We start from the raw sequence: 12,277 nt of genomic DNA, 5'->3' as shown, positions 1-12,277 counted from the left end.
TGAGTTGTTGGGTCTTGTAGTTAATTCAATGAATGTGTTGAAAGGGTCACCATAGCTCCCTCATAACTGGACATTGTTTGGTTTGGTAAAATTATAAAGGAGATTGATTTTATTTATTTATTATATATTTTTTAATTTTTATTTGTTTGTTTGTTTGTTTGTTTGTTTGTTTATACAAGCACTGGGTACAGTCACAAGTGCGGGAGGGTGAGAGAATTCACCAGAGCCAGAGCGGGGAGCAGAGCAGGCAGAAGGACCGAAGTACACTGCTGAGGGGAGCAGAGGGCGGCTGGAGAGGTCTGCGCACCATGTGGGACCCTCCTCCGGTGGCCAGGGAGCAGCTGGGGATTGAACCAGCGCTGCAGAGGCTGCGGGCAGCTTCGCAACCCAGCGCTCAACCGCTGCGCCACCGGGGAGGCCCTGATTTTCTTTTTAATGAGGACTTTTTTTTCCCAAGGAAAAAAAGCTGTTTTGCAGATAACATAAGAATATGTATTTCAGCTGTTTAATTAACCATGTTAGGCTTAGAGAAGTGTGCTATTATTTATATTGCACATAGGTATAATATGGAATGGTGTCCAAAAAAACACATATGGCATTTTGCTGGGGAATCCAAATTAGTTATTTTTCTAGGTTAATAATGGCTGACTTTAAAGCCCTCAGCCTTCACATAAAGAGAGAAACTTAAGTAATTTTGTTTCAAGCACCCAAATCTTACCTGGTAATTTAGGTAAGAGTGCAAAAATGTAAATATCATGACTTACAAAGATCTAATAGTTGATCAGTTCACCATGTTGCATGTAGAAACAAAAATTTTAAATTAACAACATTTTAGGTGCTTTAATTTAAAATATTCTAAAACGATGTATTCCAGACTTCACATTTTAGTCACTTCTCATGAGCCAAGAAATTATAGTTTCCCAATTAGAAAGGTCATGTTTTTTTCTGGAAACAGAACAGGATTGCAAAACAGCCTTTTAATAAGCAAAATTAAATGAATCAAAAGATCAGGGATTAAACTTCCCCGATGTTATGTAGGCTTAAAGAAATATTACACAATAAGAGCTTTCTGAGTTTATCCAGATTCAGAACATGTGTCAAATTTAAGCAATGCTAAATTAAATCAGTAGCAGGGCACACTCCACCCTATCCTAATGGCTTCCAGCTAGAAAACCCTAGGACAGTAACTATGCTGTTTCCATTAAATGTCCAGTTCTACTAGAACTAAGGATTCCGACAGCCAGTTAAAATACAGATTCTTTTACAGAAAAATCAGATTTACAAGTCTTGGAAATTATAAAATAATTAAGTTACAAAATGGTTAATTCAACTTTCACGCAGACTTTTTGTTTTAAAAAGTTCCTAGTGCATGCAAAATTTTTAGATTGACCTTTTTTCATTAATACAGCAATTATGTAAATAATAAAATTCCATTTTCATGCCCAGGTTCCTCTCACAATCCAAAAGTAGACCACTTGTGTGAAATCTTTCATAAGCCAAAATGGCATAAAGTGAAGAAGCCATTACCATTAATTTATATGGAATTTTGAGTCCCAAGGTAAGTAAGGGTTAATTAGGCAGCTTCAGGTACAGTACAGGTAGGGACTTTGGGAGAGTTAAAGAGCCTTCTAAGATAAGGGCATAGAAATTCAGGAGGCCTAATGAGGGCAGTAAATTTTAAGACTAAAATTTAAGACTAATTGGGACAGTAAAGTTTAAGAGAGCTTGCACAGGGGAGGGAAAGGAGACACTCTAAGATAAAAGAGCTGGGAAAATGGGCACATCTGTCCGGAGGTGTATAGCCACTAGGAGAAAAAGCCAATTACAAAACAGGATGATGAGATCTTAAAATAGAGAAAAAAAGGTTTAAATATCCCCTAAACACAGGCCCATAATGGTGTCTTCAGCCTCTCCTTGGCATTGCTGCATTGGAGTCTTTGCTTTAGTTCTTTTTCCTCTAAAATAAACTTTACTTCCTTGAATAAAGTTTGCATCTCTCTGCTTACTTATCTAAAAAGTCTGTGAATTCCTTTTTACGGCTTTGTGGGACAAGAACCTGCGGTGGTTCAAGGGCTAAATTAACAGCACACACTGCCTTCAATTTTGAGCGTTCCCAGACCTAAAAAATAACTTACCAAACCATATTAAATAACACAAATCTAAAATCACACTACCAGATAGTAAAAGCAGGATGATATGATAAATCCATACCTGTAGTGAAAGCTGTATGGTATAAACAAAGTAGTTCCTGGTAAGGCGGTTTGGGGGCCACTCTTGATGCGTTAGGTGTGTATTACCTATAGAATGGCTGCTGCAAAGCCTCTTGTTGTAAAAGCAAAAATCCTCCCAGATTCCTTTAAATTGATTAAAACAGGTACCAATGTCTTTTGTAAAAGGCTTAACATGAACTTTTGAAAAGTGGAGGACCCTGTATTTATATAGCAGTCTTCCATGCCAGCCTAAACTGATCATAGTCAGAACTGAGAAGAGCTAGCCGCCCCCCGTTTTTTTTTGTGGTACCCTCGCCGGTGGCTGGGGATTGAACTGGAGCTGCAGAGGCTGCGGGCAGCCTCACAGCCCAGCGCTCAACTGCTGCGCCACCAGGGGAGGCCCAGAGCTAGCCCCTTTTACAGGGGGGCAGGTGGGAGCACAGAGCTAGAGTGATAATGCAAAGAAAGGAACTGAGTTCTCTTGGGCCCACAGCTTTAGAAGGGGCTGTGCCATGCCCAGGGCTTGCTTCACACCAGGGTGATGACACCTCATGGGAACAAGAGGAATGTCTGTTGCAGGCATGTGTGCATATCAACTTGACATGTCTGTGGACATCTTACAGACACCCCAGCCCAGTATCACTGATAAGTGTTAGCGGTCAGGCATCATACAAATCCAGGCCAGGTGAGGTTAATTATGGGCTATGAATGTTTTGGATAATGTCTCAGTAGCTCCATGGACTATCTAGTGGTAAGCAGGCAGGCTCTGGGGCTGGGGAGCTGGGAGTGTTGGGAGGCAACCGAGCCCCTTAGCCCCCTGGGGATCTCTCTCTGTCTCTCTTTCTTTCTTGCATCATCTTGTGACATGATCTCACCTCTTTGAAGTCAAGCTGCTCATCCTTCCGCTGCTGCCGCTGCTGTGGCTTTTACCCCTGTGTCTAAGTTCAGGTGTGCACACTTATGCATGACCACACCATGCTCCAGGAGTCCACAATCAGGCATACGTACCAGTGGCCATGCTCCCAAGTGCCTTCTGCAGATGATAGCGATAGAGGCTAGTGGCATAAAAAGCCTTATTAATTCACTTACCTTACAACTACATATGTCTAGAAGGTGGAGATCTTTCCACAAATATTTTTTGTCTAACTGTTTTTCCCTCATTTCTCGAGAAACACGTTTATTCTGCTGTAACTTTTCACAGAAAGATCAGGAAGCTGACAGGCTGATACACATCTCGTGATCCCAGAAATCTAACACCATTACCTGGTGTTTTACTGGTTGTCTCCACCTTTTCTGTGTCTTTGCTTATCCTTAGAAATTATAAAAAATGTTACTGATCAAAAAATACACACATGCATATATAACAAGGGACAGAAATTGCCTCCAGAGGAAATTGTACAAATTTGTTAATTTATTATAAAATGTCCACTCACAGAAAAACACAAGAAAACTTTTATACTTTTATATTTGGGAAAGGAACTGGTCTCTCCAATACAAAATAATTTACACATAATCCATACAATTTTATTTTATATAGAAATAGGTCATTATTACAACAGCTGTACAATTCACTACACTTTATCTTATAATTACATAAAATCTTTCTTTAGAAACATCTCAACATAACAAAACATACAAAAAAAAGCAAAGTGCATTTTGAAAAGGAAAATCCAATCCTCGGACTTATCATTTATCATGAAAGATATGTAGAAAGATGCAGCATTCTCCCTCCAGGGGCCAGCACATGGTGGGGGTCCTTGGGAACCAGAGTGCCACAGGCCTGTCTGGCTAGTGAAACCTCTCCCTTCAGGGTCTTAAGAGTTCTCAACCGAATTCCAGAACATCAGCTGCATGACCGTGCTTGGCTTTGAGTCTGCCTTTGTAATCACAATCCAGGAAGTCAACAGGAAACAGTCCAGTGTTATATTCAGGGGAAATGAAATAATCACCAGAATGGCATGGGGTGCAAAGCCTCATTCTATTAGGATTTAGGCCAGAGGGTGTGGGTCTGTAGTCTGGTTAATAATGACCAGCTTGGCTATCTGATTGGTGAACTCCAAATCAAGTCATGAGGCCTCACTGCTTTTTTTTTTTTTTAACTGAAAGTGCCTAGTTTGTCTCCTTGTGCTGCTGTACAAATTAAAACAAAAACAGCCATTTAAAAATAATAAAAGATAATCTCTCTATTCTCTTGTCAACAGATCTCTGACCCAGTGCTTCTAGAATGCAAAGGAGAGGATCCAGAGAGTGAAGGCCAGCTGGCACACTTGGAAGAGCCACAGCCAGCTAGCGTGACCAGCACACTCTTGGGAGGATGCAGCAAAGATGTGCCATCTACTAAGGTAAACTGAGTAATGACGCCTATATGGGCACTGGATTCCTGTCCAAGTATGGCTGTAGAGGGCACCCAAGAAGGGGCCCAGGCAAGGGAAGCATGCCAGTCTTCCTGATTGTTCTCCACATGCCTGCTGCTGTGCTTGGGAAACAGTTACCATCCAGGAGTTCTGAAATGTTTGCAGTGTGCACAAAGCCAAGAATTTAGTTTAAACTCCTCGCCCCGATTCCGATGGCCACCCCCACTCGTGCATTAGTTAAAGCTGATTGTGACCCGACTGATTGTGCCAGGGCACTACCGGGGTGACTGTTGGAGGCCTGAGGACTCAGACAGGCTGCTGACCCTCCGGGGAGGGCGTGGGGGCTGTGTCTGGGGTGGTGGGTAGCCCAGGGTCCCTGGCTGTTGTGAGTAGGTGGAGAGAAGTATTGAGTCCTGCTGCTCACTGTGCAAAGAGGTTGGTGCTTGTACCTGGAAAGAAAAGAAAGAGGACTCACTGGTCAGTGATGCTGAAATGGTCAGATTATGCCCTCTTCTCCGCCCGGGAGCCTTCTGGTGAGGGCATGGGCAGGGAGAGCCCTTTGAGGGTAAAGGGGGGAGCAAGGAACCTGAGGCTCTGCTGAAGGATGTGAATTCTGCAGCCAGCACTAGGGATTGCAGGGGCCTGTGTTGGACTATGGGGAACAGGTGGACATACTCTTCATGCAGCCAGACTGTTTTGGGGAATTGGAACCCGAATCCACATGCAGATAATCCAAACACACACACAGTCAGCATACTTTTCTCTGGTAGTCCCTGGTTCTATACAAATACTGCCACTCATCAGCATCTACTAGGAAATGTACTGATTTGAAGTTCAGAAGCTTCAACTGGTCAAACCCTAACTTAGGAACCTTCACTTTTATCTCCCAATATTCCTTTCCATGAAATCTACGTTCAGTAACCTGATCTACCCTGTTTTTGAAAAAGCCCAGACATACCTGCTTCTGTAGTTTTGCTCAGGATGGCTCTCCTGCTGCAAACACCATCCCTCTACCCTTCATTCTTCATTTACACTTTGGGTGTTTCTCTGAGCGCCCCCCCAAAATGGTCCTTCCCGAGGATGACCTTCCAGCCACAGTGCTCACTGAGTATTAATTGAGGGCCTGGTTGCTCTCTGCGACACCCCTCTCTTTGCACTATACTATGAGGCCGCTAAGGGCAATGGGTGGATGACTCCATCTCTGTACCACTGTCCTCAAAATGTCTCAATCATTGTGTACCCTGTGATAGTGCCCAAGTAGAGCTAGGTGAAGGCTGGGCCCTGCCCTGTGCTGGGGGCTGGAGGTCAGAGAGGACAACACAGGACAGGGTTAGAGTTGGGCAGGTAGGGCCACCTGGGTATATGTGGGAAAGAAGGTTAGATCCTCAGTAGGCACTTCTATCCCATCTGAACCCATATTCACTGGCTCTCCCCCTCCTGCCTTCCAGTGATTTAGAACTTGCTTGGGGCCCCACATAAAAGTTGCCCCACATTTTCCTGGAAACCCCAATTTCAGGCACCATTATTGTATTTATTAAAAAAATTGATAAATCTTTAAATAAACATGATTTAACTATTTTGCATAAGACTATTTTATATATATTTATATATATTTATGTGCGACACACACAGTAGTCAATTTTCTATTTTTGTTCTAAAAATATGGACACCATAATAAAAATACATGTTAAAAATGGACCATAGGAGGCATAACAACTGATTCTCAGTTTCTCATACTGTACCTAGATTTAATAAACTTTGAGTATTAAAAACAATCAAATGTGAATCTCCCTGGGGTCTGTTTCAGTACTGGGGTATAGAATAACCTTGAAAGCAAGGAGAAAAGTCTTATCAGGCCTAGGCTATGGAGCCAAGTCCTAGCACCCTAGCCCTGTGTGTGAGTGCAATGGGCCCTGGTGTCTACCTCCAGGAAGTGCCCACTGGCAGGAAGTGCCCACCTGTAGAAAGTGCCCACTGGCAGGAAGTGCCCACCTGCAGGAAGTGCTGCTGCTGCTGCTGCTGGACCTGTGCAGGCTGCAGGGGCGATGTCTGGGAGGTGGGGAAGCTGGGGTGAAGCACCGCCTGTCCCATCAACAGGACAGGGGTTGAGGCGCTGCTGCTGGTGGTATGCACGTCTGGATTTTGAAACACGGCTTGACTCTGTGGATACCTGTTTGGTTTCACATGGGAAGGAGAAAATAGACCTTCAAGAAAGAGGTGTTGATATGACACCAACAGCATAAGCAATGAAAGGAAAAATAAGTGGAACTGCATCAAAATTAAAAACTTATGTGCATTAAAAGATACTATCCATGGAGTGAAAAGGCCACCCCTAAAAAGTATTTGCAATCACATATACAGTAAGAATGGATATTCAGAATAAAAAATAATTCAACAACACAAAGACAAAAGTAAACAAACCCAACTGGAAAATGGGCAAAGGGCATGAATAGGCTTTTCTCTAACGAAAAGATACTAATGGTTAAGAAGCACATGAAAAGATGCTCAACATCACTAGTCATTTGGGAAATGCAAAGCAAAATCCAAATGAGATGCAACTTTCACCCATTATGACAGTTATTATAAAAAAAAAAATAAGTGTTGAAGAGAATGTGAAGAAATCGGAACCCTTGCTCACTGTGGGTGAGAATGTAAAGTGGTACAGCCACGATGAAAAAACAGTATATGACTCCATGAAAAAATTAAACATTCATATCCCTCTGGGTATGTATCTAGAAGAAGTGAAAGTAGGCACTCAAACAGATATTTGTACACCCGTGTTCACAGCAGCACTATTCACAAAGCCAAAAAGTGGAAGCAATCTAGGTATCTACCCACGGGTGAACTGATAAATACAACGTGGTATATACACATACACCAGAATATTATCTAGACTTAAAAAGGAAGGAAATACTGACATATGCTATATACTGATGAACATGGAGGCCATTATGTTGATGAACATGGAGGCCATTATTTTACCTGGTAAAATAGGTCATATACTGAATGATTCCACTTGTATCAGAGTCTTAGTCAAAATAGACTGGTGGTTGCAAGGTGCTGGGGAGTAGGGAATAGAGAGCTATTGCTTAATGGGGACAGAGTTTCAGTTTTAGATAATGAAAAAGTTCTGGAAGATGGATGGTGCCATTGGGCTTAGAACAATAGGAATGCACACCGCCACTAAACTTAAATATGGTTAAAATGGTAAACTGTAAGCCTATAGTCTACTCTAATTAAAAAACTAATGAAGAGGTTTTGATGATAATGGGCCATTTAGCAAGAGGTGGAGGAAGGCCGTTTGAGAAAACGCTAGGGGAGTACAGACTAGGAATAGATGTTTTAAAATACTATAGAGAAGTCCATTTTGCATTATATTTTTACAAATATTATTTCTTTATTTGGGGTCATTTATAAGAGGCTTTGGGGGATCCAGACTTTCCCTGCAGAGGCCTCTGTGTGTATGTGAGATGGACTCTGACACACTCAAAGATGGAGGATTAGGTCTCGTCTGGAAGAGATGGTAGGGAGATGGGGAGGGCATCAATTATTAGGTTGCCCAAAAATGGTAGGTAGGGTTCCCAGGAAAAAAGATGTTCCATTTGTCCTAGTTCAATGAATTTTAAATATTTCCATTTATAGGATCACTTAGAAAGAACAGGCAAAATCCCAAACCAGGACCCTTTCTGGCTAACTGAGAACATCACCAGAGAAGTTAAAGGCAGCTTCTTGCAATGCACATTCCCCATCTCACCATTGGGGGTTTTCATGGGAGGAGACCAAATGATGTCAGTAAAAAAGGCCCCTGACTTTCAGATGCTCAGCGACTGTCCACTGTTACTATTATTTCTGGCTGCAGGAGGACACAGGAGGAAAGCCTTCGAGGGCATGGTCCCAGGAGATGGCTGGACGGCAGTTACTTGAGGGTGTGCCAGGCCTAATTAGCCAGCAAGTTCCCAGCAAACTTCTGATACAAATTCAACCAGTGTCTATATAAAAAAGACGTCTCTGAGACAGATCTATTTCTGCTTCATTTCAAAAGACCCGAAACTATTTGCCAGTAGCTTCCCAAGTCTCCGGTCACCTTTATCTCAAATAGTGAAACAGCTGAGCAACAAAGCTGCTCTGGTCTCAAGGGTGGTTAGGGAGAAGAGATGGGCTAAGAGGGGAGAAGGCTGTGTGTCTGGGAGGGGAGAGGGCCCTGCATCTGCAGAGTTATGCAGTCCCATGCTACAGTGCCAGAAACATGGGGCAAGCAGCTCAACTGTATCGGCAGAATTTTCTGGAGTCACTGAAGGACCCTTGGGAAGGGTGTTAAGGCTACTGGCATCTTAGTAAAAGAAGTAAAAGAAGTCTGAGGATGATGACATACTAGGGATGTGGTTGTTACATTCAGGTGCTGTTCTAAAGGTGGACCGCTCACACCACGTTTGATCAGCTTAAATGAAATGGAAAATGCTGGAAGAAAAACTAGGGGGAGGAGTCCTTTCAGGGGTGTGGGCATACTCTGACTCCACAGATCAAGGTAGATAAGAACCCTGCCAGCCTGGGATCACTCAGTGCAGCCCTTGGTGTCCCCTCTCCAACCCCCCACCCCCACCACCACCTGGAGCCACCTACTTGGCTTGCCGTGCAGTCCTGCCAACTTCTGAGTGCTGCCTCGCATCACAGGACCCTGGCATCATGGGCTGGATGGGCTGGCTCAGCAACAGCCTTCGAGCAGTGGGAGAGATAAATGGGAAGCTTTGATCAGCACCCAATTTGTGGACTGCTGGCCGATGGCATTCATCATGGCAGCTGGGCTCTATCTACTGCCACTAATATTCACTATATTCACTATGCCTGCTCTGTTTCCAGAGGCCCATGAACACAGCAGGTCATTTCCACTGGCCATCACAACCCTGGCCCTCTCTTGCTCTTCATTAGCAGAGATCAGAGGCTTTAGAATCTGTCTGAACTCTGCCTTCATCTACACCGGAAAGAAGGGCAGACAGGAATAGAGTAAAACTCTATCTCGGTCTTAAACAAGGACAGTCTCTGTACCTGAGCTGCCGGTCATGGCTGAAGTCGGGGCCAGGCTGGCACTGGCTGGCATCCTGGGAGGTGGACGCAGGTGTGGTCAGGCTCATTGTTGGGAGCGCTGCTGAGGTGCTACTGAACTGGGGTGTCAGCTGGCTGCTTCCCTGCATCAGCTGTGAGCTTCTCATTGGCTTCAGACCCTGGAGCATCATTTTAGGGAGAAAGGTGAAACTTAGTCTCCACTTAGGGGTCATCTCCTCTGGAACCCTCTCCAGAACCTCTTTTTTACCCTCTTTGGCCTTTCATCTCACTTAGGATCCACCGACTATTGAATTATTTTGATCTAGTTAATGTCTTCCCCTCTGGATTGTGAGAACCTCAAGGATTCTTTGAATCCTTGGGGCCTAGGACAGCATCAGACTCTACTACTTTCTGCTTCACAAATACTACTTTCTGCTTCACAAATTCTACTCTAGACTTGGGGACCTCTGCTGTTTCTCCTACTCAACAGACCTACTCCTGCCTCAGGGCCTTTGCATCTGCTGATCTCTTTCTGTGGAATGCTCTTCCTCCTGAAATTGACATGACTCTCTCTCATCCCCTGAGGTCATTGTTCAAATATTTACTTGGTGAAACCTTTTTCAGCCACCTAATTCAAACTCCAACTTATCCCCTGCCTTCACCAGAGTCCCAGCATTGCCAGCTGTACAGTCATGTGTCACTTAACAATGGGAATACGATCTGCAAGATGATTTCATCGTGGTGTGAACATCATAAAGTGTCACTTCACAAACCTAGATGAGCATGCCTATTGGTGTTCCCAATGGCTAGCTCATCTAGTCTCAGTGGCCCGTCATTGACCACGGTGCTAGGAAGCATGCATGACTGTACTGTGATTTTCACTTGCTCGTCTCTCTCTCCTACAAGAACAAGATGCTCTTGTTCTTGCCTTTTTTGTTCACTGTTGTCCCTCATTGCTTAGAACTTGGTGTTTGGCTCACAGCAAGGGCTCAATAAGTATTCGTCGAATGAAATAATAAATGAATGAGGGAATGGGCTTGGATTTGCTTTAGGGTTTACCACTCTGCTTCACTGACTGTCCATTCATAGGATGCTGCCAGTGTTCTCGGAGCTTTTACAAAGTCTTTCAATATTAGATGGTGTAAATTTTTCCTTGTTTTTTTTTTCTTTTCTGAAATTTTCTTGGCTATTATCATTCTTTAATTTTCTGTTGACTTTTAGAACCCAAAAGTTGCATTTTAAAGTAAAACCTTTAATCTGGGAGATGATGGACCAAATTCTCTTATATATGTATTTATTCACTTTTTTTTTTGGGGGGGGGGGCTACATTATTGGTTTATGCTCCTAGAGCCCCCAATAGACTAGAAACTTCTGGAGGTCAAGGACTCTTATTCCTCTGTGTTCCCCTGGGGGCTGGGGAATAACAGAGCTAGTATATGTTTACTGACTCCTTGGTCATGTGTGCAAACCTAAGCGGCTTGAAAATAGTCTGCACCCTGCCTTCTACTCTGATCTTCTAGAAGCAGGGTTTCGGGATTCCTAATTTCACTCAGTTTACATGCTCTTTATTGACTGAAGACTGTCAGACTGCAAGGTCACCAGTGGCTTCTAGTTAAAGGGCAGTGGCTGCAGGGGAAGGGCATGACAGGGGATAGGGGTGACCAGGAGGAGCACTGCGGCCCTGGGGAAAGGAACAGTGAACAGACTGGATGGCCTGTGTTCTCCTACTCACAGGGCCTCAAATCTGGAGCCTGGGGGCCTTGAGAACACACATGTGGAGGCATATGGCTCTCTGTGTGAGTGACTGGGGTGTCCAGATCTACTTCAAACCCAGTTCAGGATCAAGGTTAAAATACCTTGAAGGTAACCAAAATGAAAATGCATACATTGTGCAAAAATGAAAAATGATGTAAGAATTATATAAAATAAAATATTTGAAAAAATGAACAATGATGTAAAACATATATAAATAAAAAAATACAAACATGCAAAAAAAAAAAATACCTTGAAGGTATTTTAATATATTACAAAGACACAAAAGGAAATCAATAGCTGGGGATTCAAGGTGACTTGAAATAAAGCACAAGAAATCCCACCACCATAATGTAGCCCTGGGTCAAACCAGAACAGCTCAGTATGTTTCCAGTTCATGAAAACTGAAGAACCAAGTATGTCCTGGTCTGGTGTCAAGGATGGAGTCTGGACATGAGCACACTTACCTGGGTTGATATCACGCTTGAGTCTCTGAGCAGGTGCTGGTTTGTGACCTGGGCAGAGGTGATCTGTCCTGGAAGTTGTGGGCTGGCTGAGAGCGGTGGCTGGGCTCCTGGGGCTGACCTCTGGGGAAGCTGTTGCTGGGCCTCAGGCCGCTGGGCACTGCTGAAGCTCAGGGACACTGCTGGCTGCTGCAAAAACATCTGGAAGCAGAACAGGAATGCCTTTCAAGCTGGGATCACCTGTGCCTCCCAGATCTTCTCTGTCCCTGTCCACAGGAAGAGGTCAGCTCTCTTGGTCTCTCTGCCCTGCCCTGGAATTGTTTACTTTCCCATCACGGAGACATGGATGCCTGTAGGCTGCAAGCACAATGCAAGGCCTGCAGTCAGAACAGTGGGCCTGAGAGAAACTGCTCCACATTCAAGATGGCTATAGTCTGGCAACTGAGGTCTAACAGTG

General features: G+C 43.9%; 1 protein-coding gene across 3 annotated transcripts in view; it reads right to left on the bottom strand.

Moving 5' to 3' along the window:
• Positions 1-3,658: 3,658 nt before the first annotated feature.
• Positions 3,659-12,277, bottom strand: part of NPAS2 (neuronal PAS domain protein 2) — a 152,124-nt gene continuing 143,505 nt past the window's right edge. For all 3 annotated transcript variants that reach the window (XM_054701909.1, XM_037527976.1, XM_037527973.2), the window contains 5 exons: positions 11,824-12,021; positions 9,608-9,783; positions 9,185-9,277; positions 6,557-6,734; positions 3,659-5,013 (listed from right to left, as the gene is read on the bottom strand). In XM_054701909.1, coding sequence (XP_054557884.1) covers positions 4,840-5,013; positions 6,557-6,734; positions 9,185-9,277; positions 9,608-9,783; positions 11,824-12,021 — 819 coding nt within the window. In that variant the 3' untranslated portion in view covers positions 3,659-4,839. The remainder of the gene's footprint in view (positions 5,014-6,556; positions 6,735-9,184; positions 9,278-9,607; positions 9,784-11,823; positions 12,022-12,277) is intronic.

The sequence above is a fragment of the Talpa occidentalis genome, unplaced genomic scaffold, assembly GCF_014898055.3.
Source record: "Talpa occidentalis isolate TD23 unplaced genomic scaffold, MPIMG_talOcc4v2.1 talOcc4.5, whole genome shotgun sequence".
NCBI classification, from domain to species: Eukaryota; Metazoa; Chordata; class Mammalia; order Eulipotyphla; family Talpidae; genus Talpa; species Talpa occidentalis.
This window is presented reverse-complemented; position numbering and strand designations above follow the sequence as displayed.